Consider the following 20344-nt stretch of genomic DNA (forward strand, 5'->3'; position numbering starts at 1 on the left):
TTACTTTTTTACATTCCTATATTGTTAGGTAGTTGGATGTAATTATTTGGTCTGGAAGAACATGATGTTTCAACAGTCAGCTTGCTTGTTGTTTTGACCCCTAAATGTCACTGTGTCCTCAGCCTCTTCTTACTGGAGTCTTTCAACAGGGACTGATATAACTGTTAGATCAGGGAGCCTGGAGTCAGGGATATTTTCTTAGTGCCAAGTAGAAGGAATGGTGCCTCTTCCTTAAAGTTTTAGTATCTTCAGTCTTTATTGTTTCCTTACCTTTGAGATGTCCTAGGGAAATTCCACAAAGATGAGATTGGATTAGGACATAAGATATCCTCATGATAAGGTCCAGGGTAATGATATTTAAAGACCAACACAGGTATCTGATAAAGTATCTGTTTCCAGCACAGGAGGTGTACAGATTTTCTCTCCCAGGGTATCTCATCCCCTTCCGTGTGCACTCAAATGTTGTTATGCTGCCTGTTTCCTTCACACTTTGTTGTGTTACCACACTCTTCCATCATCACTAGTGTTCTTTGTCTCCCCCTTAGATTCTGGATGTTGACTAATTGGAACTTTCTTTCAGATAGTATTCCATCTCTGCCAAATTTAACTCCACTGTTCATCACCATTGACCCAGAAAGGGACACAAAAGAAGCCATTGCGAATTATGTGAAAGGTGTGTTTTACTGATAATAACGTATACCTATTTAGTTCTTAACAGTTTTTGAAATACCGTCGTTTGAGACTTCTAACAGTGCCCTAGTAAATAGGACAATGGTATTATCACAAGTTTCACAGGCAAACAGAAAGATGAAGCTTAAGGGTTGTGACAGACTAATTGGCACAGAAGGAGGATTTGCATTTCTACTTTATATCTTACCTGTTAAATTTGGAATAATGGCACATTGTTTCTAAATGCACCTCATCTTTTTTGTAAAGATAAGAGAAACGTACATTCCAGGAGTCTGTATGTTGTGAAATTAAACATGAATTCTTAAATGTAAGCAGATTTTCTACTCGGCCTCCCAAGTGCCAGGGTTGCTAAGGTGCACCATCACACCCAGCTATAACAGGTTTTAGAAATCTAAAACTTGACTGTTATAGTGAGTGACTCATTCAAATGCATATAGTGTAGAATTTAAAATTGTTTAAAATTTACTACATCTCCAGGTAAATACTAAAACTGTCTCTTGTCAATATTGACAAGTTTGCATTTCAAGTTTATGTTAGTAGAATTATACAGTATCAAAAGCCACTTGTGGTGGTGAGGCCTTTTAATGCCAGCGCTTGGGAGGCAGAGGTAGGTGGATCGCTGTGAGTTTGAGGCCACCCTGAGACTACATACTGAATTCCAGGTCAGCCTGAGCTAGAGCCAGGCCCTACCTCGAAAAACAACAACAAAAAAAGAATTATACAGTATTTACTCTTTTTGAACGGTTTCCTTAAACCTAATTACTTTGAGATCCTTTTACATTATAATATATATTATGTTATAACATTAGCAGTCTGGTCTGTCCTTTATTGCTGCATAGAAAGTCCATTGTTGGACATTTGGTTTTGTTCCAGGTTTTGGTTATTAACAAATAACTTGCTATTTGTCTTTGGATGGTCACATTCTTTTTTTTTTTTTTTTTTTTAATTAGGGTCTGGCTGTAGCCCAGGCTGACCCAGAATTCTGTATGTAGTCTCAGGCTGACCTGGAACTCATAGCAGTCCTCCACCTTTGCCTCGCAAGTGCTGGGATTGAAGGTGTGCACCACCACGACTGGCTCATTTCTCTTGAGTAGACCTAGATGTGGAATGGCTGAATCCTAGGCTGTTTTTTCCTTTCCATTTTTAAAGAAATGACAGATTTGCCAAAAGGGTGGTGCATTTTTACCACCACTAGCTTGGAAGATTTCATCTTTTCTGCATCTCTATCACATTCAGTATGAACAATCTTTGTAATTATGGCCTTTCTAATAATTCATGTTTAGCATTGTTTCACGTGTACTTACCACTCATATGTCTTTGGTATACTGTGTACTCAGATTTTTGCACATGTTTTTTGAGGTTTTTTTTTTGGTTTTTTCGAGGTGGGGTCTCACTCTGGTCCAGGCTGACCTGGAATTAACTCTGTCATCTCAGGGTGGCCTTGAACTCATGGCAATCCTCCTACCTCTGCCTCCCGAGTGCTGGGATTAAAGGCATGCGCCACCACGCCCGGCTTTTGAGTTTGTTTTTGCATGCATGTATGTATTATTTATATTTTGATATATGTTTTTTTATTATTTGTCCAGCAAATATTTTCTCCCATTCTGTGGCCTTAATTTGCTTTCTTTTAATTGTGTCTTTTGAAAATACTTCAATTTTAATTAAGTCCAAGTTTGTTAGTGTTGTTGTTTATTTTATTTTTTGAGAGGGGTTAGTTAAGAAATCTTTGCCTAGGCCAGGCGTGGTGGCACACGTCTTTAATCCCAGCCCTCGGGAGGCAGAGGTAGGAGGATTGCCATGAGTTCAAGGCCACCCTGAGACTATATAGTGAATTCCAGGTCAGCCTGAGCTAGAGTGAGACTCTACCTCGAAAAACCAAAAAAAATAAATAAAGAAAGAAATCTTTGCCTGACCCAAGGTTACAAGGTTTATATTTTCTTAAGGTTTGTTTTTTGTTTTGTTCTTTTTCATTTTTATCTATGTATTCATAAAGCAATTTTTGTCCACAATTTGGACAATGCATGCATTTTTCCTATAGCAGTGCAGACATAGTACTTATAAATGAACTTACTGGGTAATACACAATCACTAACTTGACAGGTTAAATTGGAAACTTTTTAGTTTTACTTTATTTTGGAAATATTTTTGTGGAATATTAACGAAACCATAATAATCCAGAATGGATAGACATCTGAGTTGTGCCTAGCTGAAATACAAAAACCTTATGTTAATTATACACATATTACTTATTGCATCTTGTGGAAAGTGGTTAAAAGACAAGCTAGCTGGGCGTGGTGGTGCACACTTTGAATCCCAGGATTTGGAAGGCAGGGGTAGGAGGATCACTGTGCGTTCAAGGCCACCTTGAGATTAACTCAAAGCATGTGAAAAAAAACACCCTGCTATCCTGCTTTTTTTAGTACTTGGATTATTTCTCAATTTAGAATGAATTCACCCAAGAAACAAAAACAGGTTTCTACATACCTTTGAAAGGTGCTTTTTAAATGTTAGCTTTTAGTAATCTGGTGAACTTTGCATTTTAAGAGACATCCACCAGGATTGAAATTCCAGAAACTGAATAGCACATAGGTTTTGTGGGGAATTTATCCTTAGCCAAGAGTTCTGATGTTGGAACTAAAGGTATATACACTACCATGCCTGGCAGTCTGACAAATATTGAGAATTTTCAATTGTTTGCTGCCAGTTTCTGTCCTTTAAATTGTGAAAAAAAAGTATATATTCACAGGAAAAAAGTGACAACTAAGCTGCTTTATAGTGGTACTGATATTTAAAAATATGTATTTATTTGTGTATATGTCCGTTTGTCTGTCTCTCTGTGTATCCACCTACGTCAGGGCCACTTGCTGTTGCAAATATATTGTGTGCTTGCACCACTTTTTGCATCTGGTTTATATTGACAGCTTGGGAATTGAAACTGAGCTGTTAGGCTTTGCAAGCAAGCACCTTTAAAGACTGAGCCATCTTCCCACCTCAATATAAACATTATTGTTACTGGTCATAGTGGTAGTGTTTTAAGGGGTGATGGTTATATTGCATGTTTCCCATTTTTCACTATCTTTCATTTTTTTTTAATTCAGATTTTTCTCCAAAACTGGTTGGTTTGACTGGCACAAAAGAAGAGATTGACCGAGTGGCCAGAGCATACAGAGTGTATTACAGCCCTGGGCCTAAGGATGAAGATGAAGATTACATAGTAAGTAAATTTTTAGCCTTGAACCCATGGCCTGGCTCCCAAGTCCCAAATCCTATATACCTGACTGGCTTCCAAGAGGGGAAAAACAAAACAAACAAACAAACCAAAAAAAAAAAAAAAAACTGAGGGGGCTGTTAAGCGCTTGCCTGTGAAGCCTAAGGACCCTGGTTCAAGGCTCAATTCCCCAGGACCCACATTAGCCAGATGCATAAGGGGGCGCACGCGTTTGGAGTTCGTTTGTAGTGGCTGGAAACCCTGGTGTGCCCATTTTCTCTCTCTCTCTGTCACTCTCAAACAAATAAAAATGAACAAAAATTTAAAAAAAAAACTGAGATTATTTGGGCTGGAGAGATGGCTTAGCCGTTAAGCGCTTGCCTGTGAAGCCTAAGGACCCTGGTTCGAGGCTCGGTTCCCCAGGACCCAGGTTAGCCAGATGCACAAGGGGGCAAATGCATCTGGAGTTCGTTTGTAGTGGCTGGAGGCCCTGGCGCATCCATTCTCTATATATATCTGCCTCTTTCTCTGTCGCTCTCAAATAAATAAATAAAAATAAACAAAAATTTTTTTGAAACCCGTAGATTATTTAAATTGCTTGGAAATTTTAGATAATTTAAGAGTAGGAGGCAACTGATTTTTATCTAGACACATAAGATTATCAGGGTGTGTACAATCAGATACTTGGGTAGCGTGTTGGAAATGGAGTCATGTGAGCCAATGCTTAATTCAGTTTTAGTTTATTAGTTTATTCCCCCTGTGTCCTTGATGAAGAAACATAGGAAATAGGCTGCTTTTTATAAGCAGTTTAAGCCTGGGGAATCACATTTTTTCTGATGGAATGAGAATCTATTATCAAGAGAAAAGATGAGAGACTCTTATCTGTAAGGTTTATTAACTCTGCCTCACACAGTTTAATATAATAGACTTTCTAGTAATGAGAAACAAAGTCCTTCAGCGGATCTTACATTAAGGATCAGTCTTCATGTTCATTGGTGCTGCTCCAGAGCCTCCGAGTTAATGGTCCCTTTTCCTTATTGGTAGTTTGATAGTGATGCAGGAGCGCTCACTTTTCTCAGGATGACTGTTTTGATCCCATCACTTTAAGAGCTGATATATTGTAGTGATTTTGCTGATATTTTGTCCAGTTGTCATACTCTAACTTTTCTTCAGTATTATATGGGGAAATGATTAATCCTAAGAGCCTTTCCAGCAGCAAAGCTGACCTTGTGGAAAGAAAAACAGCTGGGAATCCCTGAGTAACTGAGTGCTACTTCCCATGGCCTATCCCTAGAGCAGTGTGCAGAAGGGGCATCTTACTAAGGTGCTTTGTCTACCACCCACTGTGGTTTCTCTATTCCTTTTGAGGTTGGAGCACATTGTATGCCCCTAGCCTGTGGCCTAAATTAAAAACCAGTTTCTGGCCCAGATACCTTAATTAAGCCCACACATGACTTCCATGTCTGGTGCCCCATAGCATTAAACTTAGATTCATGGGAAAAGGCACAAGAGAAAAGTAAAACTTTTTCCTTAAGCCCTAACGTTAAAGAAAGAATGTTGATGGACTCTCCTGTGCTTCCATCTTGCTGTTCTTGACAGCATGAGAAGAAACTGAGAAGCGCAAAAGGGAGCCAAGAGTAGAAGCCATGACAAAAGGACCTTTGTATTTTAACAGATATAGTGCCTGGTTGAGAATGACTGTGGGAGCAGACCAATTAGTCAGTTTAACTTCCAGCCTTAAATGCATTGGATTAAATTATGTAAATATATAGTCCTAAAGTAGCTAATTGATACTCCTGAAATCTGGTCTTTAAAGCTTCATAATTATGAAGTCAAATAGAACTTTTACAGATAAACCCAAGTAGCTGATAAAACTTTAAAACATTCCCTTAAAGTCACAATTTTGCTAAAGCCAAAAGTTCTGCTTTAGTGTGCTTGTGCATTTTGGGTAAGTCTGTATGGGATACATCCAGCTATCTACCTACACTGTTAACTTTCCTTCCACAGTTTTCTTTTAAATACTTGGGAACTGTTTCAGTCAGGTTTGCATTGCTGGTAGAAATCACCCAACCAATAGCAGCTTGTGGGGAAGAGGTTTATTTTGGCTTATAGTCTCAAGGGGGAAGCTCCATGATGGCAAGGAAAACAATGGCATGAGCTGATGGTGGACATCACCACGTGGCCAACATAAGATGGACAATAGCAACAGGAGAGTGTGCCAAACATGAGCAAGGGGGAGCTGGCTATAACACCTATAAGCCAGCCCCCACCACTACATTGCCTTCAGGAGGCATTAATTCCCAAATCTGCACCTAGCATTTAGAACACTTGAGTTTATGGGGGACACCTGAATCAAACCACCACAGTCCATCCCTGTCCCCCATAAACTGATAACCACATGTGACGTAAAATGTAGTACATTCATCTAACTTTAAAAGTCTCCATAGTTTTTTTTATCAATTCCCCATAATCAGGTCTTTTAACTGAGCCATAATACCAAAAAATAACCTCAAAAAACCCATAATGGCACATAATACACATTCACACTGCAAAAGATGGCATTGGGCATAGCAAAGAAATATTCAACCAATACAAGATTTAAATAGGGCAAAAGTCAAACACTGTAGCTTCAAGTCCAACAAATCTAGCCAGTGACAAATCTCTAAGTTCAGTAATTCTAACAAGTAGCAAGTCTCTGGAGTTCCAATTCCAGCCTTCCAGCTAGGCGACTCACAGTCCTAGAAAACTTCATTGGGGTTGGCAGCTTTCCTTAGCAGCCATCTCATGGTCCTGGCATCCCCACTGGATCTCCACTGCAATCCACGGTTCATCCTCATGGCCCCATGTGGTCTCCATGCAGGCAACCAGCAAACCTGCTTCACACTGCCCATGGCCATTTCCAAAACACAAGACCATGTTGCAAACTCAATGACCCTCTTTCCAGCATTTCTTATACTCCACAATACCAGGTAGGGTGCCAATTTGTTAATACAGGGGGGAATAAAGCAGACTTTGAAGAATGGGACACTCCTTGAGCACTCAGCCCCTTCAAAAGAGTCTACATTCTTTCTGTTGCCCCAGTGCAGGTCAGCTGGCCCAGTCTCAATGGATGTAATCTCTCAAACAATTTGCAGGTGAACAGGCAGCAGTTTAGGCCCCAAAATTTCATCTTTTCTTTGCCATATCCCTCTGCTCACACCAGTCCTTTTCTATGCAGTGCAACTCTTTGCAACTTCTCTGGACACCGGCATAAGAGCAAGCTTCTCACACAAACTGCTAGCCCAGTCCAAGCAAAGCTCTTTCTCACCCTCATAAGCCAAACCTCACAGTCCGTATTTCTTACTGCAATCAGGTCTTTAACTCTGACCAGAATAGTCCATTAAGCTGTACGTACAGCACTGCAAGGCATCTCTTAGGCCAAGATTTCAAATCCTTCCACATTCTTCTTGAAAATCAACTCCAAAAGGCCATAGCCACACAGTCATGTGTATAACAGCAATCCAACTCCTTGGTACCACTTTACTATTGCAGTCAGATTTGCACTGCTGGTAGAAATCACCCAACCAATAGCAGCTTGTGGAGGAAAAAGAGGTTTATTTTGGTTTACAGACTCAAGGGGAAGCTTCATGATGGCAGGGAAAATGATGGCATGAGCAGAGGGTGGACATCACCCCCTGGTCAACATAAGGTGAACAATAACAACAGGAAAGTGTGCCAAACATTAGCAAAGGGAAGCTGGCTATAACACCCATAAGCCTGCCCCCAACAATACAGCACCTCCAGGAGGCATGAATTTCCAAATTTCCATCAGCTGGGAACCTAGCATTTAGAACACTTGAGTTTATGGGGGACACCTGAATCAAATCACCACAGGAACCTTTGTATGGTTGATCTTGGCTGGTTTCCTTTGCTGTAGCAAAAATACAAAATGTTCATGTTCCCTTCCTGGACTTAGCAGCACAGTGGATAGCTAGGAGCCAATGATAAGCAAAACCAAACACTTTGAAATTTGTACTTTTAAAACTAATAATCTTGAATATGGTTATTTTATCTTAAATGCAAATATATATCTTATGGATATTTTCTTGATTTTCTAGAATACGTCTTACATCTTTTTTTCCTATGGAAACTGTTGTATTGTTAACAAAACTGAGCTTTTGATAATCAGTGGATTTGTTGCCATGCATTTGCTGAATCAACCAATAGGGGGAGATGCTCTCCAGCTTCTTGGGTTTTCATGAGTATGACCTCTTATGTGTTGAGGTCACAGATTTCTGTGCACAAGGTGATATAGGAAAAATAGGTTAAGATTTAAGGACCAGCCAGAAAGGAGGAAGCTTAACAATTGATCTTGAGATGTGGTAAGATGACATTTTCATAATCTCAGGTAACAGCAATAGAAGGTAAATTTACTGCCTTCGAGAGGATTCTTAGAATGGCTAGAATATGTAAAATGGGTGTGTCAAACATCCAGGGTTCACGCAAATATAAATCTGCAAATCACTAGTACACACGTCACATTATTATATGTGTGTGTTAGAAAACGTTTTGGGGGAGAAAATGCAAATGGCTTTCAAACCTAAGAAAAGATACTGGGCATCATGACAGAAGAAACGTGAATTATTTAGTGATAGAGCCATTTTCTTCTGTTAAGTAGTGACCAGAAAGTGTAAAAATCTGTTGTCAAATTGGAGAAATAGGCAGTGTGATGTTGGAATTGAAACCACAGGTCCTTTTGTGCATTGTTGATAGTCATTAAAGGGATACACTTTCAGAGGGCAATTTGGCAGTATTTAATAACGTCTAAAGTTATAACTGTTTTGTAGGACTCAGGTTCTACTTAGGAATTCTCTTGCAGATGGACCTTAGAGTATTGTAAAGGAAAAGATTGAAAACCAAGTGATCATCTTGTGAAAGTTACTATGTCTGTGCTGATGCAGAGCAATGACCTACAATGTTATTATTAAGGAGTCAGTGAGGGTTGTTTTGGTATGGTTTGGGTGTTTTTTTTTTTTCTTGGTTTTTTGAGGGTTTTTTTTTTTCAAGGTAGGGTTTTATGCTAGCTCAGGCTGACCTGGAATTCACTATGTAGTCTCAGGTGGCCTTGAACTCAATGGTGATCCTTCTACTTCTGCCTCCCAAATGCTGGGATTAAAGGCATGCACCAACACGCCCAGCCATCAGTGAGTATTTTGCATTGTCACTTAGCGTAGTGGTAAATGGCTGGTGAGTATGAGCACAGAGTAGTAAACACAGGACACACTGAAGAAATGGAAGGAGCTAGCAACAGTAGTCCTCTTAGAAGAACTGAGTACCCATAAACAAGTCCAGAGTGGAAGATGCACATTTACCCTTTCACGTATTAAGAGTAGAGAGCCAGGTGTGGTGGCGCACGCCTTTAATCCCAGCAGAGGGAGGAGGATCACCGTGAGTTCCACATAGTGAATTCCAGGAGAGCCTGAGCTAGCATGAAACCCTACCTTGAAAAAAAAAAAAACAAAAAAAAAGAGTAGAGATATTTCTGCTGGGCTGGAGAGATGGCTTAGTAGTTAAGGTGCTTGCAAAGCCTAAGGACCTGGATTCAATTTCCCAGTGCCCACATAAGCCAGATACACAAAGTGGCGCATGTTTCTGGAGTTTGTTTGCAGTGTAGAGGCCCTGGCTTGGGCTTGTTCACTTGCACACGCGCGCTCTCTCTTTCTCTCTCTCTCTCTGTCTCTTTCCCTCAAATAAATAATTATTTTTTACAGCCACAGTGAAAACTTTATTGCTCTCAGCACTTTACATGAATGTCACCAGCATCACATTTGAACATATATATAAAAAGCACAGCTTATTTTACAATCATTTCAACTTCTTGACTCTTTCACTGTACAGACCCATCTCAGGATCTCTCCCAGCACCATGGGTGGGTTTCAGGGGCAGCATCTGCACTTGTCTGAGCCCCCTTTGTAGATGCAGCCCCAGGCACACTTGACACACCCTGGAGGACAACAGGGACAGCAGCTTTTGCGACATGTTTTACAGTTGCAAGTTGTACATTTGCAGTTGTCTCCACAGATGCAGATCCCTCCAGACATGCACGTGCATTCTCAAAGCTCCATGGTCCAGATGTGTGAGTGGCTGAGGAAGGGAAGCTTAATTAAATATTTTTTAAAAAGAAATATTTCTACTTTTGCAGTACAAGTAGAAATAATGAAAATATAGTGATAACAGTTGTGAGGTCTGGGAGATAGTTCAGTAAGCAAGAGGACTTGAGCTCAGGTCCTCAGCACATGTGTAAAATGTTGGGTATGGAAATGCTTGTTTATGTTCCCAGCCCTGAGAAGGTAGAGACAAGAGAAACCTTACTGGCCAACTAGTCTAGCCAGATTGGTGAGCTGTAGGGTCAGTGAAAGACCCTGTTTTAAAAATAAAGTGGAGAGCTATTGGGAAGACTTCCAACATTGACCCCTGGTCTCTACGTGCACTCACACATGAACACATATGCACCTACCAAAAGAGAAAAATAAAAATGTGAACTTGAATTTTGACAGATGCTAGGTCATATTGTCAGATCTAGTACTTACTGGTTTATAACCTGTCCTCTCCAGCCTGTTTGTCCTTGGCAGAGGAGGGCACCTGACTCAGGGTTGAGGTGTCACATGAGAGGATGTGTAAGCAATTGAAAGTTTCATTTGAAAAGTGACCACTGACAAATTGGACAACTTAAGGGTAGAAGAATGTGTTTATTGTTTATATTGAGAATACTTAGAAAGTAAGTCTAACATACTGTGAATTTGTGTTTTGTTTTTAATATTTTTTTGTTGTTGCTTTTACTTATTTAATTGTATGTGTGTGTGAGAGAGAGAGGGGGAGAATGGTCACACCAGGGTCTACAGCCACTGAAAACAGAACTCCAGATGTATGTACAAGCTTGTGCATCTGGCCTACATGGGTCCTGAGGACTAGAACCTGGGTCTTTAGGCTTCTCAGGCAAGAGCCTTAACCACTAAGCCATCTCTCTAGCCCTGAATCAGTTTTAAGAGAGAGTGAACACAGAAAAAAGTGGGATGAGGGAAGCAGTGAAGGAAGAAACTATAAAGGCTTACAGGGGAACTGAAGAGTTAATTCTAATTTCTCTTATCACATTTTGAGCCCTGTCTGGTTCCTGCCGTAAATTCTCCACGGCACATGAAGTCGCCAGCTGTCTGAGCTCTTAGTGACATTCTTTCCTGATGGGATAGGCAAGTGGCTCTTTCCATTTGCTATGTCTTCATGAATGTGTGTGTATTAAAGGTAATAACCTCACAGGCATATAATGTGGGTTGGGGTATATTTCAGGGAGTGTTTCCAGTTTGGTATGTGTGGTCACATTCCTGTCCTTCTTCCTGTCCTGCCAAACAGTCATCAAGCCTGCAATAAATTCCAAGAACTTATGGCACCAAATCTACTCTCTTAAAATTGGATTTTGTGCAAGAGGCCAACCCAAAAGATTGATGGCTAATCTAAAGTTAAGTTGGAGCTGGAACATTTAAGAACTGTGTCAGGCATAGACGATAGATTGAAGAAGGCTTCTAGTTGCTGGGGAGTTTCCAAGTGGTTTGCTTCAGAAAAAAATTGTATCATGCAACCAGCATAGCATATAAAACTTTCCTAGTGGAGAAAAACATCTTTGTGTTTTGTTTGAAGTATTAATATCTGGACCAAGTTGCTGTATTAAGTTTTGTAGATTATGTAATCAAACTAGTAGTTTTCTGGCTTCTCGTAAAATATGGTGAGTAGAGTTTGGTCAGTTCTTAAACAGTAAGGAGTGCACCTACACACTTACTAAGGAAAGTACTTTTTACCAACACGTTTGCCCACGTGACCTCTCTTGTATATGGAGAAGAGGTCAGGTGAGAGACTTTTATTCAGAAACATAAAATGTTTCCAAATAAGCATTGCTGTTCCACAAGCATGTAGCAGCCATTCTTAGAAGGGGGATTCTTCTTGGAGGTTGTATTGGTGAGTATGTACAGAACCAAATCAAAGAATTTCAAGCTGGTGGGTGAGCCCTATGGTTCAGTTCGTAGAGTGGTCACCTGACTCGCACGACGCTTTGGGTTTGATCTCCAGCACTACATAAAGCAGCATGGTGATGCGTGCCTGTTGTCCTATCATTTGGGAGGTGGAGACAGGAGGATCAGAATTTAAGTCAGTCTCAGCTACATGATAAGTACACATGAGATGAAAGACATGAAACCCTGTCTCAAAATTAAAATACTTAAAAAGGAATTCTCAGCTTCTGCTAGCAAGCAATAGCCAGTACAGATTTATGAAACACAAAGATTCAGACAGTCCATCACTGATTTGCTAAGATAAGCTGAGGCACATTTAACAGTGGTTACTTAAGCATAAATGTTAAGTTCTTTTCCCCTGCAGCATTTCTTCAGTAGGAGAAGCAGCTTACATTAGTAATCTTTGTATTACATGTGCCTCTCTCTCTGTCTTCTTTGCAGGTGGATCATACAATTATAATGTACTTAGTTGGACCAGATGGAGAGTTCGTAGATTATTTTGGCCAGAACAAAAAGAATGCAGAAATCGCTGGTTCCATTGCTGTACATATGAGGACACACATGAAAAAGAGGTAGCCAGAGTGGAGTTGCTGGACACAGAATTATCTTGCAAAAAAGGAAGGAAGCCTTGTCTCCCATAGGAGCCAATATATAATGCAACTCAGATAGCCTTCATACCTTGAGAACATCTGTGTAGAAAGGATGTTATTCCTGGGTTCCCCCAGGATTTGGGACTGTGAAGATTATAACCCAAAGTCTGCTGAGCATCTACCTGAATCCAAAGTACCAGGGTAAGTGAAGCCAGAGGAGAACAGGCCGCACAGGAGGAGCAGCAGGGAGACTGCTCTGCTGTGTGTCTGGGGATCTTCCCTTGGAGAAGAGCCTCTGCCTCACCGGTGTCTTGGACCTTGCTCCCACAAATTGGGACTAAATTCTACAGAAAAAATGTAACTTCTAATGCTCTTGCTGTTTTCACTTAGAGTGCTTGATTAATCTTTATACTTGAAAGCTGAAGTTTAGTCTTCCTGAAAGGGAATATCACTGTCAGATTTGCATTTCCTTCCCAGTTAACATGCACTTTGACTGCTGAAGAGGAAGTCTTTTATTTGGGGTTAACTGTTAGATTAATTCCTGTAGAGATCTTCTTGTATGTTTTTAACAGGTAGATGATTTGCCAGGTATGCAGTGATACAAAGAGGATACTGATTGTGGGTATGGTATTTTTCTTTGTATGTCAGATTGTACTATATATAAAATAAATATATGATCAGTTTTGTAACTTGGACGTGCATGACTTTTCTCTTTGAAGATTAGATGCATAGGCACACAGCTCTCAGGACAAAGAACCAGACTGGTGTGGATGGGGAGATGGGTGCTTATAAAAATGCAGACTCCCAGGTCTGGAGCTGCTCTAAATCTGAGTGAGATTCAGAGGCCTGCTCATTCTTAAGAGACTGAGATGCTAGTGATCTGTAACCACACCTGGATAAAATGTTCATGGAGAAGTAATTTGAACCAGTTGGTGGTGATTAAATAGCTGGTCAAGAGAGTGGTTGTTGATCTGGAGAGATGACTTAACACTTAGGTGCTTGCCTAAGGATGTGGGTTCAGTTTCCCAGTACTCAGGTAAGCCAGGTGTACAAGGTGGTACATGTGTCTAGAGTTGTTTTGCAGTAGCTAGAGTCTCTGGCGTACCCATTCTCTATCTGCCCCCCACCCTTCTCTCTCAAATAAGGAATAAATAAAATATTTTTAAAAATAAAAAATAAAGTGGTTGTTGAGTGATGGAGTGGATCACCTGGTCTTGACTATCATGTTGCCTACTTGAACTTGCTGCCCTAGAGCTGTTTCCCAAAGTTTGTCAGTAAATTTTAAGACACTACAGATACAATGCCTTTTTGGAAAACATTCTTTCATACACAGCTATGTTTTCATGTGACCATGGTGCAGTATTTTCTTGTGGTTTGTAAATTCTCTTCTCAATACCTAACATTAACCCTATCATAAGTATTTATATGAACATGAAAGAAAATACTGTTATAGGCTGAATCATGTTCTCCACAGTTCACATGTCTAAGACCTAACCCCATTAATTTGAGAAGTCTTTAAGGATGTAACTAAATTAAAATGAGGCAGTTAGGATAAGCCCTCTGTAAACCTATATTGCTGGTGTCCTTGAAAGAATAAATTAGGATACAGGTGACCTAGTGATACCACAGAAGATGTCCATTCACAAGCCTGAGTAGGAGGTGTGCAAAAGAAACCAACTGTCACACCTTGATCTTGGACTTCAAAATTTCAGAACTGTAAGAAAATAAATGTGTTTTTAAAATTCTCTCTCTTCTTTGGTTTGGGGGAATTTCGTTTTTGTTTTTCAAGGTAGGGTCTTGCTCTAGCCCAGGCTGACCTGAATTTACTACATAGTCTCAGGCTGGCCTCAAACTCATGACCATCTTCTTTATCTCTTCCTCCTGAATGCTGGAATTAAAGGCATGTGCCACCATGCCCGGCTGTTTTTTTTTTTTGTTTTTTTTTTTTTAAGGCAACCCTAGCAGAACAATACTATCTCCTGTTCCTTTGGAAGATTTCATTCACCTCACAACTGGTTAGTTTGGAGTGACTTGGTCAGGAACTTATGAAAGAATAGTCTCTTATAACAAGATACCAAGTATGAGAAATGGTAGGCATTTTAAAAAAATGGTCTGTTTAAAGCCACACATTTGTGTGGCTCAGCTCCTCTCATAGAAAGCTCTCGTTCATTCTCAGCTGTTGCAAGTTGGAGCCTGTTTGAAGATCCAGAAAGGGAGCAGCAGCCTTTGAGAAACCTTGTATTTGCTCTTCATGTCAAATGTAAAGGCTTAGAAGTAGGACAGATGCAGGGAAGGGGCCTCAGGGATGATCCCCCTTGCGCATGCAGGGACAGCCCCACATTATTAAGGTATGGAACTTGGCTCCAGATTTTTCATGTGGTCCCTGCTTATTCTGCTGTGGCACACCAATGGAGTCCCTGTGAGTACAACACAAACTGCGGATTCCACTGCCACCAACACAGCCTTGATTGTTGAAAAGTCCGGGCTACCTTCCCGCCTAGTCTTGAGTAGGACAGTATGCCGCTATGGATACCTTGATAGAATATTTTAGTTAATTCTATTAATTTATGTGAAATTAAAATGTGTTAATATAGTGGGCATAAAAGTATGTCAAAATAAACCTTTTTACAAAATAATTTACCAATCTGGTATTTTTCTTCTAAAAACAGGCACGAGGCTTTCTTCAGGAGGTAACCATGGAAAAATGAAAGCGAGTCTTGTATCTAGGGGAACCTTTCTTGCAGAAGCCTCAGCTAATGTGAGGTCTCAATGACTGCTGGAGTTCACTTCTCACCTAGGAACCCAGCATGACAGTCATGGAAAGCTGTGGGAAGGGAGCTGGAGAGCTGGAAGCCATAGAGCATAGGGCCAGGGCACTTTGGTTCTGTATAAGTGTTGACAAAAGTCCTGGAAGGACTGAGTAAGAGCCTGACCTGATCCATCAGCCCAAGGACCCACTGTAACTACTGTTCTGATCACTTAGAAAGCTGAGGATGCTGTACCCCTTATAAGGGCACTGAAGTGGCCCACTCTGCCCTGTACTAGTTCATTAAAACATGGATGTGGCTGTTTAATTGACATCTTGGAGGGATTTTTTTTCTTTCTTTTTATTTTTCCAAGGTAGGGTCTTGCTCTAACTCAGGCTGACCTGGAATTCACTATGTAGTCTCAGGATGGCCTTGAATTCATAGCGATCCTCCTGTCTGTGCCTCCCAAGTGTTGGGATTAAAGGCGTGTACCACCACGCCTGGCCTTCCCCCCACCCCAGTATACTCAGAATAGTAATGAACTTGATGCACTCATCACTACACTTCAGTTCTCACCAACAGAGTAGAGTGACTGTTTCATCGACCCTGTGTGTAGTCTATAGGGAATAAGCTTTGCACACTGACTGCCCTTACACTGGAGTCCTCTGAAGTACTCCTGGGCGCGTCTGCACTTGGCAGTCCAGTCTGCATTTTCCATCCAAGGGTGACACAAAGGCAAGGGCCAAGGTGGAGCTTTGCAGCCCTGTGAGAGCCTCCAGTCTCAGCCTTGACCTCTGCTTCTGCTGGGCTCTGATGTCATGATGACTCTGAAGTCATTCTATTCTGTCAGCACAGGATCAGGAGTTTCCTTGTGGATGTGGGAGGAAAGACCCATGTGGGACTGACTAGTTGGCAGGTTTTGGACTAAGCTGTCACTAGAACCAGCCCCACCTTGCTGGACCGCAGCTTCCCACCATCTGGGAGCACCCTAGAAATATGCAGCTCCCTTTCTGGTCTCCTCCATCAGAATCTGATTGTAACCCGATCCCCAAGTAATTCCTATACATGTTAGCTCCCTCCACACCTGGCTGTGTCCCTGAGCATATTTTTCCTGGCAGGAAACAGGAAAAAGCAAAGGTCACTAAAGTCTTGTCTTGACCAGGAAGCTCCTCAATGAATTTTGCTTCTGTAAAACAGTATGAAGAGACAAGTAAAAAATTCCATTTTCTAATAATTTTATCACTTCATTTAAAATTTTAAATCAGGCTAGCGGATGTGCTCAATGGTACTGTGCTTCTCTAGTATTTACTAGGCCTTAGACTTGATCCCCAACAAAAAATATATATCTATACTTTGGCCATGTGTGTAGGATCATGCCTGTAATCCCAGCATGTCCAGTTATATAAGAAGACCCAGCCCCATTTATTTTTTAAAAAATTATTCATTTGGGAGAGAGAGAAGAGGCAGGTAGAGATAGAATGGACATGCCAGGGCCTCCAGCCACTACAAATGCAGATGCATCTACCATCTTGTCCATCTGGCTTTACGTGGGTACTAGGGAATCAAACCTGGGTCCTTAGGCTTTGCATTCAAGCACCTTAAACACAGAGCCATCTCTCTAACTCCCCATATGTTTTTGTTCTTGCTGACCTAGAATTCATTGTCATCTCAGGCTGGCCTCGAACTCAAAGTGATTCTCCTACCTCTGCCTCCAGAGTGGTGAAGTTCAAGGCATGTGCCACCACACCCAGCCCCCATTTTTTTTTAAACAAAACTTTAAACTGGGCATGGTGGCTCACACTTATAATTCCAGCGCTTGGGAGGCTGAGGTAGGATTGCTATGAATGCAAGGCCATCCTGGGATACAGAGTGAGTTCTACATGAGCCTGGACTAGAGTAATAACCTGCCTCAAAAAAAAAAAAAAAACTAAATTAATTTTTTAAATCAGTCACCTGTTGCTCCTTGTTAGAACGGTTAAGCACTGGGCACCAAATCACTCCATGGAGTTGATATAATTCCAGCAAAGAAAAAAGATGACGTTCAGTTGGCCAGTGAGTTCTAATCCAGCCTCAGTGCAGTGGTTCAACTTGGGTGAAATACTGAACTGAAGTAAACAGAAGCATTTGGTCTGTGTGTGCCCTTTTGCAAAGAACGGCTGACATTATTTAGTGAAACATAGTCTCTTCCCCCCTAGTAGTGCAGGTCAGGAAGGGTGCTCTTAGTTCCAGAAGAAAGCATGCCTGGCCCACATTCCTGGGGGAGTACCCACTGACACCTGTTCCTGGGGCTGTGGGGGGGCTCTACCTGTGCATTGTGCCATGAAATCACACCAAGAGCTTGCCATTTCCTGGGCTGAACTGATCAAACCCCCTCTCTGGAATATGAACAGAGAAAGGCTGGATGATCAGCAGAGGAAGTTGAAGAAAGTTGGCAGGGACAACCAGGATGAGCCACATTAAAACAGAAAGGATGCATTTAAACCCATCAGCAAAGAAGCATGGGTAGAACTAAGAGAAACAACTAGACAGTGGGAAAGCAGGCACAGAAAGGAAGTTCTTTGAGCAACAGTTTGTAATGTTTCAAAATCAAGCCAAGTGTGGTAGCTCATATCTGTGAACCCAGCACTTTAGGTGGCAGAGGCAGAAGCATCCTGGTCTGAGGCCAGCCTGGGCTATAGAGCAAGACTCTTGTTTAAGAAACATCGCATACATTTATCACTGCCCAGATATATTTATTTGATGGGTGGTTGCCAAGGGTAGGTCTTACACAAAAGAGCAAAAGCAAAAATGAAACAAAGCATAAATTTGAAAAGACAACAAACAAGTGTCTGTAGCTCAGGTGTAGAACACTTACCTAGCATGTACAAGGACCTGAGTTCAAGCCCAGGTCTGCAGAATAAAGAAAAATTTAAATAACCTAAGCAAATAAATGAAATAGAACCATCAGTTATTAGTCAAGGGTATAGATAGATACTCAATACATTCCTTGGGTAAGTAAGCAGCCAAAGTTCTATCTCATTTTTTTGTATTAATACCCACAAAAAAAATACCAGTGGCTAACCATGCTAAATGTTCACAAATTTTTATTTTTTAATTTTTTTGGTGTGTGTATGTGTGCAAGCATGTGTGTGCGTGCATGTGTGTGCGTGCATGTGTGTGTAGGTCAGGTATCATGTTGAGTGCCTTTCTCATTCTCCACTTTATTATTTGTTTTACTATTTTTTATTATTTTGTTATATATATTTATATATTATATATATTTAATATAGTTGTTTCTTTAAAAGTGTCTATTTTTGAAGCAACTCCTGTTCCACGTGCTTCTTTTTGTTACTACCCACTCCCCTTCTTTCATAATCTCATCCTACCACCTTCCCTTTCCCACCTCCTGAAACCCCCCCTCAACTGAATCCCTTCTTTCCAACCATCATTTTGATTTTTGAGACAGGTCCTGTCACTGAACGTGGAGCTCTGATTCAGCTAGACTAGCTAGACATTAAGCCTCAGTGGTTCTCCTGTTTTCACTTCCTAGTGCTGGATTTATAGGTATGCACCATGCCTGGCTTTTGTGTGGGTGCTGGAGATCCAAACTTAAGCCCTTACGCTTCCATGTCAAATACTTTACTAACTGAACCATCTCCCGCAGCCCTCCTGAGTGCTGGCATTAAAGGTGTGTGCCACCTTCAATGCCAGCACTCAGGAGTGCTGGGAGAGATGGTTATTTTCTAAGTTGTGAGCATCTATTTTCTTAACCTGTCCAAGTGAGCATCAATTATGTTTGTAATCATTACTAAGAAAAATAGTTGAAATTAAGTAAAACACATAGTTTGTCCCTATCTTGACTTTAATCAAGGATAGTACTGAAGGGACTGTGAGGTCATGAGCAGGTATGTGCTGTGATCTATTGTGTAGGGGTTGTGGAAAGTGGTGGTATCTACCTTGAACTAGTCCCCTCTAGCCACGACACTGAGATGCTGGTCTTTACTGTTACTGTGTTCTTGGTTACTTTTGATTAGACAGAAGTATTTAAGGACTCAGGCTCCTTTTGCCCAGCTTGGGGAAGATGAGGGGAAATGCCTGTCTCTGGTGGCATATACTGTCATGAGCAGTCAACCTGGGGAACATTATACACATGTAGACCTTGAGGACAGACACAATACTTGCGCCCAAGTGCACCTCTCTTTTGTCCCTTAAGTGACAGAGTCAGAAAGTCTCAGAGCTGAAGGGGGTCACCTAATTCACCTCTACCCCATATTTTGTTTAGTTTTGTTGTTTTTACAGAGAAGAAAAGACATTTCTGTAAGAAATTTAATTAAAAGAAAAATCTGTACAGGAAAAATGTTTCTCCCACAATCCAAAAAGATTGTATCCCCGTTGAAGCCCTAAGACAGTGAGTGTGTCATGCTCAGAGCAGGGAACCCAGCACCTTCCCACAGCCATTCTCCCTGAGCAGCACTCCCTGCTGAGTCATAGTTTCCCCACCAGTCAGTGGGGATAAGTCCATCTGCTGGGTCTATTCCCCGGGATTGTGGCAAGGCTCAAGTGAGATCAGGAACGAATGGGGAAAACATTGGTAATCTTTAGGAGAGATTACTAAAATCTTTGACATATGAAAGATCTTAAAATAGAAAAAAAAACATCTCACATGGAAAAGGACAAGGGATATGCAGGCTAGAACTGAAACTGACAAGCACATTTATGACATTTAACCTTACCAGGAAGATAAGCAAATTAAGACATCAATAAATTATACTTTTTGACCTATAAAACTGGCAAAAGTGAGAGAGGAGTGGGCAAAGATACAGGAAAATAAAGCCTTTCACTGTGAGGGGAACAGAACATCAGGAAGGTGGGGGATTGGAAATCAATAAGTCCATAAATAGATCAATATGATCCACCTCTGCACCCAAAGTAGTGGAATCAGTGAACCAACATCTAGAAAATGATTGGATAAATGTGCAAAGATACATAGACAAGGGTGCAGATAGTTATATAAATCTACTCAGAGGGAAAAAAATATTTTTCACTCTGATAGAAGACAAATACAAGAAAAAATATTTTTGCTTATTTGAC

The 20344-nt window shown here is 40.9% G+C and overlaps 1 protein-coding gene and 1 pseudogene across 1 annotated transcript in view; one reads left to right on the top strand and one right to left on the bottom strand.

The window, feature by feature from the left end:
* The window catches only part of LOC101614608 (protein SCO1 homolog, mitochondrial), a 22182-nt gene extending 8966 nt beyond the window's left edge, over positions 1-13216 (top strand). Inside the window, exons 5-7 of the mRNA XM_004663075.2 lie at positions 581-673; positions 3789-3904; positions 12379-13216. Coding sequence (XP_004663132.2) covers positions 581-673; positions 3789-3904; positions 12379-12513 — 344 coding nt within the window. The 3' untranslated portion in view covers positions 12514-13216. The remainder of the gene's footprint in view (positions 1-580; positions 674-3788; positions 3905-12378) is intronic.
* Positions 9814-10002, bottom strand: LOC123453662 (annotated as a pseudogene).
* Positions 13217-20344: the final 7128 nt, after the last annotated feature.

Source organism: Jaculus jaculus, chromosome 12 (genome assembly GCF_020740685.1).
Source record: "Jaculus jaculus isolate mJacJac1 chromosome 12, mJacJac1.mat.Y.cur, whole genome shotgun sequence".
Classification (NCBI taxonomy): domain Eukaryota; kingdom Metazoa; phylum Chordata; class Mammalia; order Rodentia; family Dipodidae; genus Jaculus; species Jaculus jaculus.